General features: G+C 37.6%; 2 protein-coding genes across 3 annotated transcripts in view; one reads left to right on the forward strand and one right to left on the reverse strand.

The window, feature by feature from the left end:
• The window catches only part of LOC134854320 (calcium uniporter protein, mitochondrial-like), a 192,449-nt gene extending 180,873 nt beyond the window's left edge, over positions 1-11,576 (reverse strand). Inside the window, exon 1 of the mRNA XM_063870528.1 lies at positions 11,569-11,576. The gene's annotated coding sequence lies outside the window, so the exon portion shown is untranslated. The remainder of the gene's footprint in view (positions 1-11,568) is intronic.
• Positions 1-20,768, forward strand: LOC134854319 (uncharacterized). Of its 2 annotated transcripts, none has more exons than XM_063870525.1 (6): positions 1-999; positions 14,685-14,835; positions 16,990-17,128; positions 17,435-17,596; positions 19,764-19,960; positions 20,298-20,768. In XM_063870525.1, the coding sequence occupies exons 1-6, from the start codon at positions 806-808 to the stop codon at positions 20,697-20,699; spliced, it is 1,245 nt and encodes a 414-aa protein (XP_063726595.1). In that variant the 5' UTR covers positions 1-805; the 3' UTR covers positions 20,700-20,768. The 2 variants fall into 2 exon arrangements, with proteins under 2 accessions (XP_063726595.1, XP_063726596.1); XM_063870526.1 differs by having other exon boundaries at positions 14,685-14,799.
• Positions 20,769-25,009: the final 4,241 nt, after the last annotated feature.

Here is a 25,009-nt window from a genome sequence, read left to right on the forward strand (position 1 = left end):
TTAAACCTCGGTCTCATCGACACGCGTATACATACCACCACGCCAGCTTTGAATGATGGTTTATTATATTATTGATTCACTTTCAGCCATTTCTGAACGAAAATAACCGTCAAAAATTTAATTTAAACATATTCGTAATATTGTGTTAACTGTTTTTAGAACTTAATTTAAACATATTGTCTAACTGCTTTTCCGGTGTTATTAAATACCTTCAATCCAAAACAGAGCAACGCCACAGAAAATGTTTTTAAACCTAATATCAATCGATTTTTGCGAGGATTTTGTATGCCATTCAAATTTACGCTCAATTTGCTCCTTTAGAACCTCAACAACTTTTGAGATGAATTCAAATTTCTTTGAACTTTGATGCAGTCGTTTCCGCCAATACAATCTTTCCCAGCTGGCGCAAAAATGTTAATGAAATGCAACTATGGTCTGTGAACTTGATATTCGACGACAATCTTATAATTATTCTAATAATTCCTTTTTTGAGTTGTTTTTCACTTGATTGCGTTGTTTTTCTATTATTTGAAATAATAACTCGTTCGGCCATCTTGAGGTTAAAAAACATCTCGATGAAGCAAAGTATTTAAATATAATTATTAGAAAAGAACGCTATCCAAAGATCACCGCTATGAACTAGACATTTCCATAAAATCATATTTGCATACCAACTTTTTGAACTTAGCCATCTCATCGCTTGAAACAGTGGCGGAGGACAGAAACTCCCAATTTTTTGCCGGTCTCAAGCTTACATTTTATTACGCATTCATTCTGCTTCAATTGTTTCGTCTCACCCCACGCAATGGCCTCTATCAGCAGGTTGACTTACCAAATGCTGTTGGTGTTGACAACCTTCTGTCTTTTTAATCTCACAATAATTCTGAGGTATTTTTCCAAAAGGGAAAACCAGGAGAATCTGGAAAATTATTTCACTGGCACAGGTTCCTCCGGACTATCTCATGAAAGGTCTGTGGGCGAAAGTCTAACTTTCGGAAGGTGAGAAACATCACATTACTTGAGCTCAACTAAGCGAAGACCTGATGGCGATAATTCGGGTCGAGGTGGTCATCAATTTGGATTCATGGAGGAGGGGATTTTGCTGCTTGCCTTTGTTTGTTTGACTGTTTCTTCCAAAATCTAATATTCTAGGAATTTTGTTTCAATTTCGTGGCTATCAGTTGAATGGCTCATCTACCGTTTCCTATCCCCACATGCGGTTTTTTATATACTTATAAGCAATGGCGGATCTAGGATTTTCTCGAGGGGGGGGCGGTTTTTCAAAAAGAAATCGAAAATTTTGACGACCTTTTTTTTAGACCGACCAAATTGATTTTTTGAGCTCTCCCAAAGCACTGTTTGCCCCTATTTTGGGAAAATTCTTGGCGCCGCAGGCAAATTTTTGAAAAAACAGTCAAAAAAGGCGTTTTTAGGCACTTTATGGAAAATTTTGACCAAAAAATTGCGTTTTTTTGGCGCGCGCTCCCCCCTCGAAATTAGTAAATATTGGCGCCAAAGGCGCCTTTAGAAAAATTTTAGGGTCGGTCGGCCAAAAGTGGATTTCTTAAAAAGTACCCAAGGGGGGACCCTTTGGGTCGGCAGGGTGTCGAATCCTTGAGGAGGGGCGTCCGCCCTCCCCCGCCTCCTCCCTAAATCCGCCCCTGCTTATAAGAAGTAATAACTTTTGTTCACCTAGTTCATTTGCCGTGGAAATTTATATATAAGTTATTTAGCCTCTTAAAACACACTTTGTCTTCATATAGAACTTAATATTTAAAAAAAATGATAGCACTGAACAGGGGCGGATCTAGGATTTTCTCGAGGGGGGGGGGGCGGGTTTTCAAACAAATTTCGAAAGTTTTCTCGACCTTCTTTTTTAGGTCGACCAAATTGATTTTCCGAGCTTTCCTAAAGCACTAAAAAGACCCTGTTTTGGCCGAAATTTCTGCGCCGCTTTTTCGGCACTTTTTGGAAAATTTTGATTAAGAAAAAGGGGAGGGGGACGCGTATAAATAAATCCAGGAGCGGGCGTCCCTCATGATAAAAGGACCGAACGTTGGACTATTTTTTCAGTTTTTTTCAGCCAATCAGAATTTGACCATTCAAAAATCGCGAAAAATCGTGACCGATTACAGAAGTCGCAGACTGCAGATCAATGAATATTTAAACATTGTCAGATCAAAGAAATATTAGAAAAAATCTTTCGCTTACACGATTTAACAAAATTTGAAAAAAAAACATTAACTTTTTTGTGTCTGCACGGACTGTGCACGCTATATTTTATTACGCTAACTTTGACTTCCGTTCACTGCAAAAATCTATCAGCGGATAATAACGTCTGCTGATTTCCATTGGTCGAAATTTTTTCATCAGTGGGTCCCTCCATGAGAATATCCGCCTCCCTCACAGCAAGTAGACAAACGCTATATTAACCAATCAGAATCGAGATAGGAAGCCAAACTTTCAATTTTATTTTGGTTGCTCTCTCTTAAGTGGTCTCGGCTCATATATAAGGTATTCGCTACTTCAAAATGCCTCGTTCATCTGCTTGCGATATATGATCAACTTCTCAAGATGCGCTGGGTTTTTTTCCAGTGCATTCTCACTTCGGAAAAAAGTTTTAACTAGAAAATTTTTATCAAAGAACTAAAAAACAATCGCCGTTCGTATCTGAGAAATTTATGTCAAAAAATGAAAAGACCGTCTCTTTTTATAACTAGAAATTTTTTATCAAAAAAAAGACAATCGCCGTCCGTATTCAAGGAAATAGCTTTCATAAAAAAAATTAATTTTTCTCATAATATACAAATACAGTTTCGCGAAAACTTTTGCGAAAACGTTTGAATTTTTCTTTGCGCTGGCCTTTAGGAATGAATTATATTTTAAAAAATCAAAAATCCAACAGAAAACAATTTTAATTTAAGAATGGATTTTTTTGGGAGGGGGAGTGCATGAATTATATTTTAAAAAATCACAAATCAAACATAAAACCATTTAACTAGAAAAATTTTATAAAATTTTAAAGTTTTTAAGCCTTTTCAACGCTTGACTACTCATTTTAACAAGATTTTTTCCATTTTGCCTTTAGTTTATCATCAACGCATGTTTTCAATTCGTCTTGTCTGCTTTGAATTTTTGTGAAGTTTCGACTTTTTTGAAGGAATCGAAAACTTTTTAAACGTGTGCGCGTCAATCTCCAAGATTATAAAAAAAAACGGTTTTTAAACACTTGAATTAACGAGTATTTTATCGGGAAAATAACTCTGGAAATTTCGTAATATAATGATATTTTTAACAAACTTTTTTATTGTTATCGGTAACATCGGACACAAAAAAAACTGCATAAATCAAAGCAAGCTGCAAAAATGGCCAGTATTTGTCCTTGAGACAAATTGCTCTTTTTAAAGGTCAGCCTTAATCAAGGCTGAACCAAATTAGAGCGAAAAGACGGTTAAAATCGGTTTTGGGGGGACCGAACCTGGTTAGGGGGCATCCCATCAGGTTCGGTGCACATTCGAGTTCTAGAAAGGAAATGACCTAGTCGGGATTCGAACCGGCGCCGAACCCGCCGGGACGCACCATGTATACGCTTGGCTACTGTCCCTGTATGCATTTACATTTATATGCATTTATACTTTCGCACATTTACGTTTATATGCATTTGTACTATTGTTTTATATTTGCGCTGCAACATCCTCCGCCCCTAAAGACGGAAGAACAGGTGCGAGTTTTACGGTCGGTCGGGTCAGTTCGCTCGTAACGGTCTTTATGTCGGCGGATCGGGCGCATCCGTCTTTGCCGTAGTGTAGTTTAGCAATACGGGCGAGTGGGTAATGCCCACGTGGGCTGTCGGGTTCGACTACCCAAACCAAGTCGCCGGTTTTCAGTGTGACATCCGAATCATTATGCCACTTTGCTCTCTTGTTGAGAGATGGTACATATTCACGCAGCCAGCGTGACCAAACTGCGTTAGCGTACGATTGTGCTCTGGCGTAACGCTTTTTATAATCAAAGTTATCTTCGAAACTTAACGACGGGAAGCTAGCTGCGCTGTGACCGAGAATGAAGTGATTCGGGGTGAGTGCCTCTAGGTCGTGCGGATCGGAACTGACCGGAGTGATCGGTCTTGCGTTAAGTAATTGTTCAACTAGGCAGAGCGTTGTTCCTAGAACTTCCTCAGTTAATCTCCTGTTGCCTAATATGTCGTACAACACTCGCTTAACACTTCTCACTAGCCGCTCCCAGGCGCCACCGTGATGAGGGGCACTGGGCGGGTTAAACTTCCACTTAATGCCTTTGTGGACGAAAACGGCCGGGGCGACTTTGTTCCAATTTTGGACACAGGATTGGAGCTCCTTTTGAGCACCAACAAAATTCGTGCCATTGTCAGAAAGAATGGTTTTGGGGGTACCTCGCGTTGCAATAAATCGCTCTACGCCCATGACGCAGGAACTAGTATCGAGAGATGGAACCAACTCGATGTGAACTGCTCGAGTCGTGAGGCAGGTAAATAGGAAACCCCATCTCTTTTCGGTACTTCGGCGTATTGGCACTTGAAACGGGCCAAAGTAATCAACACCTGTGTTGGAGAAGGGAGGCTGCTTGTAACCCAGTCTTTCAATCGGTAGGTCAGACATAATGGGCACAACTGTTTTTGCTTTGCGCTTACGGCATGTTATGCAAGTATTTTCGATGTTCCCAAGTAACCGGCGCAACTTCAGAACAATGTATTTCAACTGAACTACAGCACGCATGTAATCCAACCCCTGATGTGCATGTTGAAAGTGCATATGCCTAATCAACATATGAGCAACTCGGTGTCGACCATCCAGTATTATTGGATGCTTGCTATCAAAGTCGGTATCAACAAGACGGCTGATACGTCCAGTTGAACGCAGGATGCCAGCTGGGCCGATGAACGGAGAATATTTAGCAATCCGACTTTTCTTTGTTATCAGTTTATCGGACTGAAGTATTTTCACTTCGGCAGGAAATGATTCGGACTGAGCGAGATAAATGAGCTTCTGCTCGGCAATATCTAACTCGGACGGGTCGGTTATTTCAAGCGTTTTTGTACGGAAGTGTTTATGCGATGGTAGCACACGAAGCATAAACGCTAAAACACGTTTGTACTTTACAATTGAGCTAAATTTATCCCAATTTTTAAACAGACGGATCGACGGCGCTTTCTCAGATGAAGCATCAACAACAAACGTAGATGCAGTCTCAAGGCATGTATCAATGTCACAGAGTGGGCCTTTTAATTGGATCTTTTTGATGACATCAGTGTTCGGCTTGAATGGCCAATCACATGTCCTCAATATACTAGGGCCTCTAACCCAGCTGCTATCCTTGAGGGCTTCCGAAGAAATCCCTCGTGTGCCGGTATCAGCTGGGTTATCACCACTGAGTACATGATTCCATTGATCAATGGTGGTGGACTCCAAGATTTCACCAGTGCGGTCTCCAACAAACACAGGAAGTTTGTTGCACGAGTTAAGCCACTGGAGAACGGTGGTAGAATCAGTCCACATGAATACATTGCTTACTTTGAAAGTAAGCGCTTTCAAAATCTCTTCTTTGAGTCGAGTCGCAAGCAGAGCAGCCTGAAGCTCTAACTTGGGAATGGAGAGCATCTTCATAGGCGCTACACGGGCTTTCCCAAATACAAAAGCTAACTCGGTCTTTTGCGATTTAGCAAGTCGGGCTCGGAGAAACGATACGGCGCAAAAAACGTCCTGCGAACTATCACTGAACGTGTGAAGTTCACAGCGGTCGAACGGTTCGGTAAAATAGCTACGAGGTATCGTCAGAGTACCTAATAGTGGAAGTCCTGAGTGCCAATCTAGAAATTGTTGTTTAATTTCCTCTGGGAGATCATCATCCCACTTTTGACCACTGATTCTCCATATGTCTTTTAGTAAAAGGCGCGCTTTCACAGTATATGGAGCTACCAGTCCTATTGGATCAAAAACTGAGGAAACAAAACTCAACACGGTGCGTTGAGTAATTGCTTTATCTAGTGGTCGATCAACACCTCTACTTACTACTAGGGTATCTTTTACATGATCCCACCTGAGACCAAGAACATGCGACGATTGGTCTGGACTCTTACAAATATCCTTAACTGACGGGTTGGACTCACGGTTGTCCGGATTAAGAGCGGTTGTAACTTCGGGTACATTGCTAACAAACTTTGTCAGGTTAAACCCACCTAATTTGAGCATTGCGACTAAGTCTTTACTTAAGCTAAGAGCGTCAGCGGTATTTTCGAACGAGTCAAGATAGTCGTCCATGTAAAACTTCTGGACAACGGCTGAAGCGGCTTCGGGGTATTCAGCTTGATTATCAGAAGCAGTTTTTTGTAGCGCGAAATTCGCACAAGTTGGCGAATCACGAGCGCCAAAAATATGACGGGTGTATTGGTGAACCACCACACTTGAAGTGGGGTCCTCCCGCCACAAAAAACGGAGAGACGGTTGATCTCGCGCAAGTACTCCAACTTGTATGAACATACCTTCTATGTCCGCTGAGACGGCGTACTTGTGTTGTCGGAACCTCAACAGTACAAAAATAAAATTTTGAAGGAGATCCGGGCCAACCAAGAGAGATCTGTTTAAGGAAGTGCCATGAAATTTGGATGCTCCATTGAGCACACGGCGCACCTTGCCGGGTTTGTTCGGGTTCAAAACCGGATGGTGTGGAAGATACCACTCACGTTCGGCTCGTGAGCTGGGATCGTGCGGGTTGACGGTTATGACATATCCTTTACTTATATCTTCTCTGATTGTTTCGGTATACTTCTCGCGAAGTAACGGATCTTTATCTAATCTTTTCTCTAACGACTTCAATTGGGCTAATGAAGAATAATAATTGTTAGGCAAGCGGTTTCAGTTTTTAGGATCGACAAAGCACGCTTGTCTGCGGCGGAACGGGCATCTACTTGCTTGAACGCACCATACGACTCTAACTCATACCAAGTTTTGATTTGGTCGGTCAGAGAAGTATCGTCCGTAACGCAGTTAAAGGAAGAAGAATTTAAGGACGAACGATTAGGAGACGGACCACTAATGACCCAACCTATCGGAAGTCGGACGGCGCACGGTGAGTCAAGTTCATCTCCGAAGACATGTTCGAGGGGTCTTATCGCATGATAGAAGTCCTGTCCTATAACTATCTCAATCTCTTTGTAATTATACGCAGTCGTCTTTAACGGGGCTAGTTGCGGGTATTTGACCTGCAATTCGGAAACGTTTATAACATCGGGTCCTATATACATGTTGTGCTTAACGAAAGCGACAAACGAAAACGAAAATTCACTTTCATTGGGCTTTGCGGAAACTTTCAAGTGAACTCGTTGAGTTTTAGATACCTTGGCTGAGTTAAAACCATCGGTCGTAACATTTACGGGCGTGCCAACTAATTTCAGACGTTCAACGAGTGCCGCGGAAACCCAAGAATGAGTGGAACCGGTGTCACAAAGTGCTAGTGCATTCGAATTTTCCGAACCAGAGGAGACATCTACCAACGCAACGGGAAGAATACCTTTTGCAGTTCCCTCACAAGGTTTAACACAAGCTGCGTTGTTTGCAGAAGTAGTGTTTGTATTAGTTTGAGTCGATGGTGATCGGTCGGCCTCTTTGGGCGGGAAAACTTTCTCGGCTTCATGAAGAAGCACATTGTGAGTGCTCTCACAGTCCTGTTTTGGGCATTTTCTTGCCTTTTGGCACTTTCGGAAGGTATGGTTGCCTTGTAAACAAGAAAAACAGAGCTTTTGTTCTGCTACATATTTAGCCCTTTGTGTTGCGTTTTTCTCTTTGAACACGGAACAGTTCCAGAGTGCATGCTGCCCTTTGCATAGCGAGCATGGAGGAAACCTTGTCTTTTCTCTACTTTTCTCATCCTTAGAACTTACCTTAGTGTTAGCTGCAAGCACTTTTGTAACTACTTTTTGTTTAACTGGCTGCTCGACTTTGACCAAAGATTTCAATCGCTCATGGCCTTCTGCCTTATTCTTAAGCCAATCGTTGAAGTCTAGCAATGTTAATCGCTGCCAATGTTGTCTAACAGTATGCATGGACCATGCCTCTTTTAGATTTGGAGAAAGCTTACTGACGGCTTGATTTAATAGGTTCACACTTTTCAAGTCGTCATTGAACGACAAAGACCTAAAAACAGCTACGAGCCCAGAAATCACCGCAGAAAAACTTATAACATGGTCAGAGTTGTGCATCTTCAATGCGGGAAAATTCTTCAACTTATCCAAATGTGCACCAACTACAACATGAGGTTGCCCAAACTTTCTCTGGAGAGTTGCTAGAGCATCCTTATACAACACTCCACTGTAGCCGTATTCCGCAATTGCACTCTTGGCTTTGTCTTTAACGTGTGTTTTCAGATATTTGAGTTTTTCATCATCAGTTAGCATAGCCGAATCAACTGTTGCTTGGAACTGCCCGAACCATTCATACCAGTTAAGTGGTTCTCCATCAAACACTTCCAAGTTCAACTCCGGTAGACGGTCTTTGCGGCTATGCAGAATGATATCTGCTAACTCTCTCGCCGAGATGGGTTGTTCGCTATTAGGCACGTAAGACGGGCCAGTAGTGGGCGCAGGATATGTAGGTGGATAACCTTGATGCTCTGTTTCAACAACTGGATGAATTTGCGGCTGGGTGTAATACACAGTCCCAAAACTTGTATAAGGAACTACGGTGTTTGGTGGAACAACAGGAGTTGTCACTGAGAAAACGTTTGAGGGCGGTGCGCAGTATTGAGGAACTGGCATCGTTTGCGCAGTCGCGGCAGGTCTCCACAAACTGCTATACGGATTATAGTGTTCACTTGAGAAACTTGTTGGGTTGTTTGGAACATTTATAGGTTGATGGGATGGCGCTGCAGGCGCCTGATACCCAGTTGAAACGGGGCCGGAATGTGGCTGACTGACCGGAAGCAAAGAGGGAATAGGAACGGTTGACGGGACAACGGGTTGAATAATCGGAAGCGAAATGGGAATCGGAACGGTTAATGGAGGAACAAAAGGTTGACTCGCCGGAAGCGAAACTGGATTAGTAACGGTCGACACAGAAGGCGGTGCCACATTAATGGTGGGATTACCAAAGGGCATTGAAGCGGGAATGCTACCACTTGCTTGTGGTATCAGATTGTGATTTTGCGAAACTTCAGCATGAGGTGTTGAAGCTAAGTGTGGAGTAACAAAGTTTGAGCTGGAGGCAACCCCTTGCAAAACATCAGAAGCAATCAAAGTGGAACTCTCGACTACTGGATGACTTTGCTCTGAGCTTGCAACAACTTCGGCCTGCTCTTGCTCAGTGACAACGTTTTCTACCCATTGTTCAGTACGTTGTGGGTCAACATGTGTTACGCTAGCATTTCCTATCTTCTCACTTGCTGCAGAAAGCTCTTCTTCCAACTCGAATTCCTTTAACTCAATTTCAGCCAGTTTCTTGCGGTGTACCTCAGCTAGTTCTTCCAACTCTAAATTACCTTGCTGTTCTTTTATTTTATTTTGCTGCGCTTTCAACTTCAATGACACCTTTGCTTGTCTCTCAAGTTCCTCCTGCTGCTTCTTCAAAACCAACAAATCTCGCCTCTTCTCAGTTGATGTTTTTGACTGCGCGACGGTATAGCGACTGGATTTATGCGAACCTGATTTATGATGTCGACTACTGTACCGCGACACCTTAGAGCGCGCATCTGCTTCATGTGAATCTTGTGGTTGTGTTGTTACGATCGTACTTAACGATTCTGCAACATTGTCAAGCTCTGTTTCCTCAGGTTCAACGTTTAAGCCAGCTTTATATGATGCAGCCTTCTGTAAAACTGTATCGTTTCTTGATGTAACCGTATGAAGCCACATATCCTGCGCTGGTATCAATTTATCAGGATCAACACTTTTAGAAGCTAACTTAATCAATTCCTCATTTATTTCAACTGCAGTCTCTATCAGGCTCTTGCAATTCTGAATCTGAGTGTCAATCTTTGATGAGCGACTCTGACTTTCAATGTTCCCAATTATAATTTCATGGCACTTGTACAGTTCATTTTCAAGCTTGGTTCGCTTCGCAAATAACCTTTGAACCCTCTTCTGAAAGTTCTCATCCATGGCTCTAGGGTCTATACTTAACTCAAACTATACTTAACGGTTATCGGGCGTTTGCGGGGCGATTCGGAACGGTTTTCGGTGAGTAAAGTTACCAATGGGGCTGGGGATTAAGTAAGTCGGTTGATATCAAACAACACACACGGAGTAAACCTGAGGATGAATAAAACCAACTTAACTTACTTAATATCACCTCCCTGACCACTTAGGATGATGTTACGGCGTACGAAATTGGTTGAACGGTCGTACGACGGTGCGTCACTACTAATCGGCTAGTAGCTCGACGAATTACCAAGAGGTTTGGGAATTAAGCAAGTCGGTTGAAAACCAACAACACACGCGGAGCAAACCTGAGGATGAAAGACAACAACTTAACTTGCTTAATTTTACCGTCCCGGACCACTTAGTCAGTCGTTGAAAAACGAATGTTTTGAAAAACGAACGGATGCAAACAGGTATCAAGTCGTTGTAAACCTTAAGTTTACCAATGGGGTTGGAGAATCAGGCAAATCGGTTAAGTTCCAACAACACACGCGGAAAAAACCTGAGGATGAAAAAACTCAACTTAATTTGCCTAATATTTCGCTACCAGACCACTTACCATAAGGTTGGTGTCATGTTACAGCACAGTTTCGCAGAATTATGGGGACGTTTCGACAATTTTTTTGGAAATTTTTACTTTTTTCCCAAAAATTTTTCGGAAAATTTTGGTCAGCAGGTTCGAGTCGTAAACCAATCCAAAAAACTAGTCTAGTACCCCTTGTCTTTGATCCGATTTCACGGATTAATATTCTGTTCACAAATATCCAAAAATTTTTGGTATCGAGAAAAAATTACCACTTGTAGCTTGCTTTGAGTTGGGATACACAATAACACATCGTACGTAATTTTATTGCAAAGAATGGTTTGTAAAGATTAGACTAGTCTTACAGTTTTTGACGGTTTTGGAGATTGGGCGGTCACCGGTTTCGGTTGTCAGATTTTCGGTCCGCCGCGGAAGAATTGTCCAGCAATCACCTCTGTATATAGGCCTTCAACTCCAAGACACCAGCTGTGAATATAAAACTGGGGTATTTTGGGGTCTAGTTTGATCGCTTTTGAGTAACAATCCACAGCTGATTCGTACTTCTTTTAGCCGAAGAATTTATTTCCCTCCTGCTCAAACTGAAGGGCCTGGTGTGAATGAGCCATATTCATGCTTATTCCTCTATTCTCTTTTTCTCCTTGTGTTACTGAAATGACTCCTCCTTGGTTCTGATACTCGGATTCTGAATCATTTCAGTGATACACTCGGTTTCGGCACAGTTGTCGCACAAAGCAGCAAGTACCGCAGAGGCTCAAAGCCACTGTTCTAATGTAGTTTACTTGTGACGGATGATTTCAAAGCGCTCACTTACTTGAACACTTCGGCTGACTGCAGAGGAGAACGAATGTCATATTTACATCTATTTAATAAGTTAATCACACCAATTAGGCTAAATTCGGATCCCTTATGCAGAATTGTGAATAACTTCGTTGTCTTTTGTGCAGAATCGTGAATAACTTCGTTGTCCCTTGTGGGGCGCCAAAATGTGCGCGTCAATCTCCAAGATTATAAAAAAAAACGGTTTTTAAACACTTGAATTAACGAGTATTTTATCGGGAAAATAACTCTGGAAATTTCGTAATATAATGATATTTTTAACAAACTTTTTTATTGTTATCGGTAACATCGGACACAAAAAAAACTGCATAACTCAAAGCAAGCTGCAAAAATGGCCAGTATTTGTCCTTGAGACAAATTGCTCTTTTTAAAGGTCAGCCTTAATCAAGGCTGAACCAAATTAGAGCGAAAAGACGGTTAAAATCGGTTTTGGGGGGACCGAACCTGGTTACGGGGCATCCCATCAGGTTCGGTGCACATTCGAGTTCTAGAAAGGAAATGACCTAGTCGGGATTCGAACCGGCGCCGAACCCGCCGGGACGCACCATGTATACGCTTGGCTACTGTCCCTGTATGCATTTACATTTATATGCATTTATACTTTCGCACATTTACGTTTATATGCATTTGTACTATTGTTTTATATTTGCGCTGCAACAAAACGAGAAAATTGTATTGAGATTTGATAAACATTTGCACTACCAGACCGGACGGATTTACACACACGCAGCTTGCACGATTATAGTACGAGACCTCCTCTATTCAAAAACGCACGTTCCACTGCACGGTTTTTTTTTCAATGCAAAATATGTCCGATTAATTATAGACCTGATTGCATTTAATTAATTACGTGATCAAAATTATCAAAATCAAGAATTATACACGCAGCGATAACCAATTTGAATCCAATTTAATTATTCAATCGGAAGGTTTTAACTTGTCATTTTACGGAGGAGAGATTAGCATTATAACCTTAATGTGAAATTAATCGACATAGTAAGGGCAAACCATTGCAATTAGTTTTTAGGGGGTTATGAATTTTTATGACAGAAAAATTAGACGATATTATTGAAGCATTTTTTTTATTATGCGAAACTTGATATAATATTTTAATTTAAAAAAATTCATGAAATGCAAGAATTATACAAAATTGACACATAACATTTGTGTGTTGTGAAATTGTTTTTGCACAAATATTATCAAGTTTATCTTGAACTTTATTTTTAAAAAAATGTCTATTTTTTATCAACTTGTTGCGTCTAGTTTGATAGGCTAGAGTTTTCATGTTTTTGAAGTTTTTGTTCCGACTTTTGAAGAAAGTAAGAATTATATATGCTCGGGGTGGTTTTCTTATTCAGACAACTTTCCAAAAAAATCTCTCGGGGGATCCTGGATCTTTGTTTTCACGGAAGGTTCATGGTTAAATTTTTACCTCCTTGATGAATTTTGCCAATCCCTGGTTTGAATGATGTTGCATCCATAAGTTCTTTTTTTTATGTTCTCTAGAAATCTGCTGCCGCTGTTTCTTTGTTCCATTTTTTTTGCCAGTTTGATCTTTGATTTTGTCCGAAATACATAATTTTTCAATATTTTTTCCCAAAAACTGTTCGACATGGGTTATGGGGCAGTAGGAAAATTCAGGGCTTTACTCGATATACGAGCAGTCTTTTTTTAAATTATTCAATCATTTTTCGGAGCAGTCTTTGTTTTATTACTCAATCACTTCTCGGCGATCGAAATAATTATTTTATACCCTATTGAAAATATGGTTTCCCTGAAATCAAATATAAAAGTATATTTTCCCTCCGATTATTTATTGCAAAGTTGTGTGAGTTTAAAAGTTGCCATTTTGGCCATCTTTTGGATAAATTTATGCGCGTTTTGAAGATTTTTTTTCATAATGCTGAAACGTAACAGTAAATTATGATCTTTCAACGAACTAGTGAAGATCCTTGTTCAACTAAAATAGAAGGCAAGACTGCTCGTATCAGGGCGAAGCCCTGAATGTTCCGACTTCCTTTTAAGGTTTTATGGAGCAGTAATAACATTAAAAAATTAAATGTAATAAAATAAAATATTTGTTTTAAATTAGAATATTTTGATGAAAATCATCCCCTCACACGCCATATAAAGTACAACAAGACTGCTCGCATCAGGGCGAAGCCCTGAATGCTCCGACTTCCTTTTAAGGTTTATGGAGCAGTAATAAAATTTAAAAATTCAATGAAATAAAACAAAATGAAATTGTTTTTTCTTCCACAATTTGAAAATTTTTATGAAAATAATCCGCCCACACGCCATATAAAGTACAATAGGATTGATTTCGCTCCTTGTAACAAACCATTTATGGCGAATAAGCTTCTTTCAACCAATTTGGAACGATTTCTAAGACGGATTAACTCTCCGCTTACGCGTTAATAGCGCGAAATATATCGCGCGTTAATTGTCCCAAATTGGCCAAAATGGCAATCTTTAAACCCCCGTAACTTTACGAAAAATGATCACAGGTGAAATATCTTTTCGAATTTGAGCTCAGGACAACAGTACCTTTCGAATGATATAAAAAAATTCCGTCAAAAATGGCTAGTTAAAAAGTCGAAATTTGTCTGAAGAAAAAAAACCCACCCAGAGCACAAATATTCCGTTACTTTCGTATCGAAAGTCGGAACAATAACGTTTTCATGGCGTATCAAAACTCAGCTGAGCATTGCATCTATTTAATAGGTTTATCACTACAATTAGGTAACGCGAATTAGTTATGCGTGGCCAATTATCCCGCTCAAAAAATTGTTCCAAATTGAATTGAGGCTAGCTTTGTGGTCGTATATTTTTTGTATGCATCAAATTTTTACGCTTGATCTATAATTTTGTCCAAAATTTATATTTTTTCAAAATTTTTCCAAAAACTATTCGATATGGATTAAGTGGCAGTCGGAACATTCAGTGCTTTGCTCTGATATACGAGCAGTCTTGTCGTTACTATACGTCGTAATGTTACCCAAAGTAGCCATTATAATAGCATGCAAAAATAACGTAAGAGAAATTGCAATTTGGGCTGAAGGGGTAGAAAAGAGCCGGCGAACGGATAAACAAATTCGATATTTGATCAGGTGCCTCTGAAAAACTCCTCTGCTTCAGATTTTCTCCCGAAGACGACGTGGACAATCTTGTGGAAAAAAGGGGCGAGCACGTCAGAGTGCCAGATGGAGGAGTCCTGCGAGATCCCCCTGCGGCTACAATTGCCGTTGGCAAGGTGACCTTCGAGAACCCACATGTTGTATTGGCAGTGGTGAGTGAGTGGGTCATTGTTCCTACCTCTTGCCTCCTTCGGGCAGGAAAACGAGGGGGGATTGGATAGGAGAGCAGGGGTTGGGTTGAAAGTTTTTGAGCGGTAAGGGAGGTTAAAGGGGGAACAATGCGCTTGCTTCTGCTATCCTAGCCTTTTTTTAAGTTGCATGTGAGAAAACTCATAGTATAAGAAGACAACGCACTTTTTGGTACATTCGCAGATTTTACAGGGTGTTTTTAACACTTGTTTTTTTACAACTTCTCTTTCATTTCACAGATATTTGGGCTATTGAAGTGATTTTTTTTTGCAGTAGACAGCCAAAATTCGCCGAATTCTGATGATATAATTCATTGAGTTGGATTATTTTTGTTTGCGCTTTTTTTGAGTGCTAATGAAATTTCACAGCATTTTGTGCAGAACAAGTTACTATAGTTCTGAATTAAAACAACCGAATATAATGAAATAAAACAGAATGCTTAATTTCTTATTTATCAAATTCGGTTATATTTGGCCGAAAAAGATGGGGACAAAAATTGCTTGGAATTTTACCCGCAATTTATGAAGCAATTTTTTTGTCAAAATTTTGAACCAAAACTACGTATGTAAAACGGGATAACTCATTTCTTTCAAATTTAAGGAGGTAAGCAGGGTCAATTGTAGTTATTCTTACATCAATTGACCCTGTTTACCTCTTTGCGTTTGAACCAAATGATTTAACCCATTTTACGGGCACACCCTGGTCCAAGTTTAGGCGCAAGTAATCGATTATAACGGATTGTTTTGTTGATTTTTTGACAATTATAAATGATTATAATTATCAGAGATAGATTTTAGTTGATTTTAATTCCAACAAAAAACCCTTCCAATCAATTATAATCGATTATAATCGATTATAAACTCTTATTTTAGCATCAAAAGTATATTTCAATTATGTCCAGGTTTTTTTTCTGTCAAAAACAAAATCTCTAAAAGCGAGATTTCTTGTCACATTTTAGTTCATCTGAACACAAAGTTTTACCTCTAAACAAAAGTTTCAAAGAGATCCTTTCATATTAGTTGAAAGGTTCCCGCGGTAGGTAAAAAATAAATTTTCCGAAAAAATCATGAAACTAAAGCAATGTGCTGATATTTAGGTGGTTAAAATGTGCATCATGAAACAACTTCAATGGAGAAATGAAAAAATAAAAAAACTATAAAATTGAATTGATTTTAAAACATTAAAACAATTTTCTCATTTTTCACATAAATCAAAGTATATGTGGTTCGTAAAATATAAGCAATTCAGTGGCAAGGTCGAAGACAAAATCGATTTAAATTGATTTTGGTGAACAACAAGTGAACTCGAAATTGAGATAAAAATAATCGGTTTTAATCAATTGTATTTGTTAATAGTTTTATAGAAAAATAGATTGCTTTATAATCGATTACAATCGTTTAAAATGCGTAATAATTGAATATAATTTGATTTCAGCAAAAGAGATTACAATCAATTATTAATTGATTAAAGTCGTTTTTTGATCAATTTTATCAAGTAAAATCATAATATAATTGATTATTAACGGTTGAAACTGGATGCGGGTGATTTTGGCTCAAAAACTTGCAAAAAACTGCACCATAAAAAAGCTAATAAATTTCCAAGCAGTTTTTTGTTCATCATTTTTGGCCAAACATAATGCAATTGGAGAAAAACGAGTTTAAATATTCTGTTTTAATTCATTTTATCCGGTTATTTTGATTCAGCACTAGCTTTTCAGCATAAAACGCCGTGAAACGTCCTTCTTATTTATATAATCTGAATTCGGCAAATGTTTACTGTCTACTGCAAAAAAAATCACTTTAATAAACCAAATATCTATGAAACGAGAGATGATTTTCAAAAAACAAACTTTGAAAACACCCTGTATATTGATATCGTCATTATTGGAAGCGAATTAGTCGTATGCTGATCTTTTCTTCCATAGATAAATGCTGTTTTCACTTAAAAATAATGAACCTAATATGGATCTAGAAGTTTAATCCTGGGCAGAACCCCAAAATCTTTGCTTTTTATTGATATTTTGTAGCAATGCACAGACCCGGTGTATTTTCAATTGAAGCATAAATTGTTCAAAGATATACCTCCGGATTATATTTGTGGCTTTGTGTTGATGACAGGACTGGAAGAAGGACGTGAACGTGTCTTCCCTGCCGTGGGCCAAGTCTATTTTCCACCTGGACGAGAGAGATCTGCCCAGTCAACTGCAGACCAAACAACCAGTTAAAGAGTGTCCAGATAAAAAATACGACCCATCAGGTACGTCCATTCAAAAAAGCAGCATTGAAGAGCCAGTAAAATGTTTTAATCTCCTTTTAAATGGATTTTTTGAATTGCGGATTTGACTCATTTCAAATTTCAAAACACTGAGGCATGTAACGTTGTGTGATTTGAAGTTACTCTTCAAAATAAGAAATAAATCACTGCCTTTTCAACTGCCAAGTATCACTCAGTTACAATGCGGAAAAGTCTTTATGCCTTATTAGTTTTTGAGAGCTGGGAAAAAAAGTGTTTCAGATGCAGGTCTAAATGCGTGTTGTTAAGCGATTTGGTTGTTTTGTTTAGCAGTTGAGATGTGTTGTGAGATAGTGTACTTCATTGGCAGCTACAAGTGTGGATCAACCACACTGGCCATCCAACTGAAGCACCAGATAAACAACACGGAGAAGTATGACCCAAACAGTGGCTTCATAGATGCAGGCAAGGAGCCATGCTGGGCCATGAGTGGTGAGTCACCTTTGTCATTGAATATGTATGACCATATCATCGATTAGGACACAAATACCTAGTCTCAGAATACCTCTGCAAGTAAATGCAATAGCTGACTTTTAAAATTACCCTCATAGATGAGATGACACAAGCGGACTAATAAGTACAACAGAATGTCGAAACTGCGAAATCGTAGTTTTCGAAAGGCGAAGTGAACTCCAAGCGCTATTTCCTCAAAACATCGAGCCCTCTGTTTTTTTGCTTCAGTTGCTTCATACAGTGCTGATTTAAATTATCCGGACAAAACGAACAAAATTTGAATTTTGAAACGCGTTTTTCTCAAATTAGGTTAAGAACAAAAATTGCTTAGATTTTCACCAGAATTAATATGGTGCCATTTTTTCTCCGAAATTCTCAACAAAAATTTTACCCCAAAAATGGGTCATTTTGGCTTTTTTCACTTAATCAAGAATTACGCTGAAACTATTTTGTTAATTGATAAGGAAAAATACCTCACAAGAAGCCTCTTACACAGCCCAACAAAGCTTTTTTTCTCCGAAATTCTCAAATAAAAATTTTACCCCAAAAATGGGTCATTTTGGCTTTTTTCATTTAATCAAGAATTACGCTAAAACTATTTTGTTAAATGATAAGGAAAAATACTTCACAAGAAGCCTCTTACACAGCCCAACAAAGTTTAAGGAGGGTTAAATCTCCATAAACCTGTATAAGTGAAAAAAATTACTTGATAGTCAATAAATGTGATTTTTACTATATAAAACCCAGAATTTTTGCTTAAAAACAAGTTTTAAACAATTTGCGCAATTTTTTGGAGATAATACTCTTCTTAAAGTTTGTTGGGCTACGTAAGGGGCTCACTTTGATATAATTATGTCTGCGATCGACTCGGTTTTTTCGGCGTAATTTTTGATTAACTATGAAACGCCAAAATGACCCATTTTTGGGGTAAAATTTTGGGCCCGAATTTCGCAAAACAAATTACACCATATTATTTCTGCTAAAACTTTAAGCAAGTTTTTTTTCATAAGTTTTCACCTAAACTCGACCCAATTTGAGAAAAACGGGTTTTAAATTTCAAGTTTAACGCGTTTTGTCCGGTTAATTTAAATTAGCAATGTAGTTGTTGTATTGAGCATAAGGTTGAAAAGCTGCCAATCAGTAAACACAGTGTTGATTTAAATTATCCTGACAAAACGAACAAAACTTGAATTTCAAACGCGTTTTTCTTAAATTGGGTTAAGATTAGACAAAAACTGACAAAAGTTGCTGAGAATTTAGAGTACAAAAGTTGCTGAGAATTTCACCAGAATTAATCTGGTGCCATTTTTTCTCCGAAATTCTCAACAAAAAATTTACCCCAAAAATGGTTCATTTTGGTTTTTTTCAATTAATCAAGAATTACGCAGAAACTATTTTGCTAATTGATAAGAAAATCATCTCAGAGGAAGCCTTTTCCGCAGCTCAACAAGGTTTAACAAGGGTTAAATCTCCAAAAATTTGCGCAAATTGTTTGAAATTTATTTTTAAACATAGATTCTGAGCTTTATATAGTAAAAATCACATTTTTTGACTATCAAGTGAAAGTTTTTTCTCTTATACTGTTTTTTGGATATTTAACCCTCCTTAAACTTTGTTGAGCTGCGTACGAGGCTTCCTGTGAGATAACTTTCTTATCAATTAACAAAGTAGTTTCAGCGTAATTCTTGATTAATTGAAAAAAACCAACTTGACCCATTTTTGGTGTAATTTTTTTGTTGAGAATTTCGGAGAACAAATGGCATCATATTAATTCTGGTGAAATTCTAAGCAACTTTTGTCCTCTTCACTTTTTGTCGAATCTTAACCCAATTTGAGAAAAACGCGTTTGAAAATTCAAGTTTTGTTCGTTTTGTCCGGATAATTTAAATCAGCACTGTATTCTCCAAAACGCAAAAGTGTTAAACCGTTTTTTTTGCGAACAAAATTTGGACATTCGTAGTACAGCCTCTAATCACGGCTAAATGGGTGTGAATGTGATCTCGTTTTGCTCGCACGAAGCTTTTAATTATTTCTGACTTTTCACGTAACAAACGCCCGAATCCAAAGTTCCTATACCTACCCGCATTGGTCAGAAAATTGACGAAGCCTGACGATTTTTCATATTAAATTTATGAAATCTATGCAGGCAGTGTGAAGAAAGTACCGCCTTCCGTCAATGGATGTAAGAGTTGTGGGGCGGGTGAGCCTGGGACTCCGCAGCCAGTGAAGAGGAACCTTCTGGACGCCTGTCCCTACTATACTGGAACCAGTGCCAAGGCTATCTTCTGCAGTAATCCCAATGCCAGACTAGTGATGCTCCTCAGAGACCCCTACGACAGAGTGGTAAATATGCCAAACAACATCCGCTGAAATTTCTCAACTTCAAGAAAACGTTTGGAAGCATTGCTTAAAAGGACTTTTTGATACTTAATGATTTCGATTTAAACAACTATAGAAATTATAACTGGATAACTTAAAATTGCAACAAATTTCAAAATGGGATATGATAAAAGGCTTCGCTCTATATCTGATCTGTTCAATTGCAAGGTGCTTACTCAATTTGAGATGTTTTTTTTACGGCAGGATCATTTAATTTTCGACCATGTCATAAAATATAGCCTGAAATTGCACGTTTCTTCTGTAACAGTCTTCAAAAATTCAAAGTTCATTTTTGTTTCAGCTTTCGCAATATAACAGCGATGTTCGCAGGCGAAATCTGAAAACACCAGTTGACACTTTCATCTCAAATATGTCAAATCTCAGACATTCCAACTACTACAGCATACTCTACGAATTTCTACGTTACTTCCAAGCATCCCAAATCCTTTTAGTGCAAACCGAATCCCTGACAACGCAACCACAAGAAACAGTGGATCAAGTGAGAGTTCATTTTGGGATGGAGACGAGAAAAGTCAACCCATTTTGGGGCAATAAAGGTCAGGGAGACAAAACTTACACTGATCCGAGTAAGAAAATAAATGAAGAGGTGTTAAAGAAAATATCAGGATGGAACGAGCAGTTCTTCAAGTTGATTGGTGCTAAGTACAACTGGAAAATGTTTGTTGATGATGCCAGCCAATGAATATTTTTGGACATTGCCTCCTCTTTCATGCCTTTTTATGTCTTTTCTATTGTTTTGTTATTATTCATAAATTGCAATAAATCGTATTTGAATTTAGTTGTTTTTCCAGAAGTTTTTTTTGTGTTCTTCAATCGCTTGGAGAAATCAAAATCGGGACAAAAAATGCTATTTTAACACATAAGTATATCAAAATTAAAATCAGTCTTCCGAAAATCAAATAAATTATCTTGTAAACCCTTTGATTACAACAGGTACCGCGCGTAAACAGGTCGAACACCTGTAATCTCAACACGTTCAAAAATTAGGGCAAAGATCCGATTTGTACGCTTGATATACAAAAAATCCGGTTTTTCTGAGCCAATTTCTATCGAAAGCACCACGGCACTAGAAAAGCAGTTTATCTAAGTTAGATAAGGACTCATTGATAAGATTCGTAAATTTGCCAAAGTGAAATCACAGTATTACATAGCTATTACACTATCGGAACCTTGCCCACTGGGATTTTCTTTTCATTAAAATTTTTTTTGCAAAATTTTTCAAAATTTTGTAAAATAACGCATCCGAAGACAAATAAAAAAAAGCGTTTTCGAATTACTTTTCTAACGACCTATTAATTGTCAAAGACATCAAAACATGTTTTTTTTCGTTCTTTTTCAGGAAAAATTTCTCAGCAATAAATTTGAAAAATTGCGGTTGACTTTTGATTTTCTTCGGATTCAAACGAAATGGTTGTGCTTTAAGAGAGGCAAACTACAAACCAGTTTATAGAATCCATGAACAAATGATAATATATGTGTTTAGTAAACTTAAGCTGTCGCGGAAACCCCAACTGTAAGTAGAATCCAAAAGCTGTAAGCGGAGTCCTCAAATTGTAAGCGGAATCCACATAAATTTGCGGAATCCATTTACTTTTGCGGAATCCGCTTAAATTTGCGGAATCCAGAACAACTATCTATTTTGGCTTGTTGCGGAATCCGCAACAAAATCACTGGGCCGACAAAATTTACGTTACAGCTATTTGAACGCTGAATCCACTGAAATTTTGTAAGTGGAATCCATTGACATTTTGCAACATATTCAAAGACTGTCTCTGGAATCCAGGAAAATACAGGCACAAAATTGTGCGCCTATCCAGTGCAGAGTTTGTCCTCGTAATGAAATTGCATGTGTATTTTCAAAAATGTATCAATTGTTTTTGTGTAGCGAGCTAGCGAGCGTAGTGCTCTATTATGATAAATATTTTCCAACTCAATTTCCAATTAAAAACTCTCATTTGACGTTGTGAAGACAACTTTATAGATTGGGTTTTTTTCTTTTCCGTTTTTTTTCCCAGGAAAAACCTTAAGATTTTTGACGCCAAACTTGATTGTTTGCTATTGATTTTTGATTTGTTTTCAAAATCAATTCAATTTTACGTACTACATGGAAGACCTTTTGTGTTCTCCGAAAACTAGTCAGATTTGGTGCAAAAAAAAATTGAATTATTTCTAGATTCTCTTCTTCAGATTTTCAGGCGGAATAAACCACCTATTGGTCCATTTTCCCCGAATTGTGAAAATTTAATCAGAAAGATGTCCTTAATGGCCATGTTTTTTGCTGGAATTGCGGAAGTATTGGGGAAAAGTTTTCTTTCTTATACAATATCTAAACTATGATTATGACAAAAGACTAATAACAGCAAAAGTACCGAAACTTTCCGGTCAATTTTTTTTATAAAACATTTCGAAATTCAAATTAAAATGTTGTTAAATTTTTTCAAAAAAGCTAAATTTAGTTTTCCTAACAATTTAAATTTTGATTGTTCTCTTATGAGTAGAACTCTTGAAAAAATTCTTTTTCTGATTTTTCTTTATTCCAAATTTAGCATGGTTTTCTTATTTGGTTAGAAACCAGTCCTATAATTGTTTTAATTAGAGAATATGCTTTTTCTTCTACCTTCTCGATGAATAAAGGTATTGCAACCGGTACGAGACTTTTTTCCCGTAAAGAAATTTTTTCAAAGGATCTCTAATCCTGAGATCTCCAAACTTAGCACGTTTGAATTACTTCTAGATTTGAATTACTTCTAGTTTAACAGCAATAGTTGAACGTGCAACAGTTGAACGTCCAGACTCAGTACCTTTTTAGTAAGTCTAGTCTAGAGTTACTAAAAAGGTACTGAGTCTACGGTTGAAAGTATTGTGGGTATGAAATCATTGTTTTCTTCGTTTTTTTAGCTCATCCATTTTTTGGGGATTTTTGCAGAGTGTTTAGATCTGTTTTTTGGTAGATTTTTCAAAAACTATTTCTTCATTTCATGTGTTCGATTGTAGTTTAGGTTTTTCTGATTTTTGTGGTCAGAAAAAAAATTTCAGTCGAAAAAAAAACGTTGTAAACACTTTCGGTTGAAATTTCTAAGTGTATTTAGTTTTTTTTATTGGCTTGGTGTGTTTTAGGTTATAACAATTTCACTTGAAGTTGATTGAATTCGATAGCATAGTCTATTGTTTACATCATAAAAAAAGGTTCTTTGAAAAATGTTCTTCGAGAAATGTTCTTTTTTTGGCAATTTTTACTTGAATGTTTTATCTATGGAGAAATGTGGCAATCTTAGCACGGCATTCAGGAGTTCGGTTGTTTTTTTCTGGCTAGTGTAGAACACTAAAAAAAATTTGACGTCAATTTTTAAAATTTAGGAACAATATAATTGAGCCTTTTTCTGATAAAAAACGCACTGTTTTGAGTGAACGAAGGGCTCAGGGATTTTGTCCTTGAGACTGGAAAAATTACCTTTATTAGAGACTCTTTTTTAAAGAGTCTTAAATAAATCTAAGAATTGATTACAGATTTGGCCGAAAATTGTAAGAGATGATTTTCTGATTAATCATTATTCCAAAGTTTGCTTTATTTTTTGATTTGGTTATAAACCAGCTGTATAATTGTTTGATATAGAGAATAAGCATTAATTTCTCTACCTTTCCGATGAAGAAGGTTATTGCAACCGGTACGAGACGGTTTTTCCTTAGAAGAAGTTTGTTCACAGGATCTCCAACGCTGAGACCTTCAATTTTATCACGTTGCACGTTTCGCAGCTTTAGTTTGACAGCTGGTCTAGAGTTACTGAAAAGAATTGAAACTACGATTGCAAATATTGTGGATACAAAATCATTGTTTTTTTTTTGGTTCTATCAAGTTCACCCACTCTGAAAACTTTGTGATAATTTATGCGCGCTTATTAACCAAATTAAGTGTTAGCGCATAGCAAGGGTGGCCCGAAATCAGGGCCAGGAAAAATAATAATTAGATTTGTGGCATATCACTGGGTTCATATAAACGTCTAGTAGATATCCATTTTATTGTTTTGGGCTTGAAATTGCAAGGGATTTTTTTTTAAAAATAATTCGAACTTTTTTGTGTTCAACGAGCTAGAGAACGGGCTGTTCTATTAAATACCAACTGTTTTTGAACGCGTTACGTTTTTACCAACTTCCAGTTGAGTACGCTCATTCGAGCTAAGTGATTACCCCTATATAGGTCAAGTTGTTTTTTTTTCTTTCACTTTTTTCAGGAAATTATAACATTTATAAAAATAATAAATTTTTTAACACCAATTTCGATCGTTTTGCAAAATTGATTTTTGATTAACGCTCAAAATCAATTAAATTTTGTTTGCGACATTGATGGCAAATTGCGGTCTCCAATCATAAGACGGATTTGGTTCGAAAAAAATTCCAAATTGAGTTTTGATTTTTAGTTAACCAAGAGAAAAAAATCATCTATTGGTCCAGTTTTCCTCAATATAACCAAAAAATTTTTTTTTGCATTCCACATTGAAAGATTTTTCTGGCCATTTATATTAATTATAGCATCTATATTGAGTTATTGAAAGTTTTGGGAGAAGGATTGAAATATTTGGCAATATCTAATTAATTTTTCTGCCAATCAGCTCATAGCATATTTGAATGTTCAAATTGAATTGTTTCTACAGGTTTTTTAAAATTTACTGGAAAAAAATTCAACAGATTTAAGCATAAAAAATTAAGGATTTTATCATGCCATGAAAAAAATGAAAGGAAAGTTAAATCAGTTGAATAAAATGAAACAGTAAATTAACAGAGTTTATACGTCCTCTTAGAAAGTTTAGTAACGTATTCTGATTGGTGTCTGCGATTTGCATGACTTTTCAGTTTAATAATAAAATAATCTAATTAGTTTTTCTTCTCAGAGGGTTTTTGACCCTAACGCCGATGCGCCTCAAAATGGTTTTAGTTATTCCCAATCAAGTATATTTCAGTTATTTTGAGTGAATCTTTTTTACTTCTGTTATGGTT

The sequence above is a fragment of the Symsagittifera roscoffensis genome, chromosome 9, assembly GCF_963678635.1.
Source record: "Symsagittifera roscoffensis chromosome 9, txSymRosc1.1, whole genome shotgun sequence".
In the NCBI taxonomy this organism is placed as follows: Eukaryota; Metazoa; Xenacoelomorpha; order Acoela; family Convolutidae; genus Symsagittifera; species Symsagittifera roscoffensis.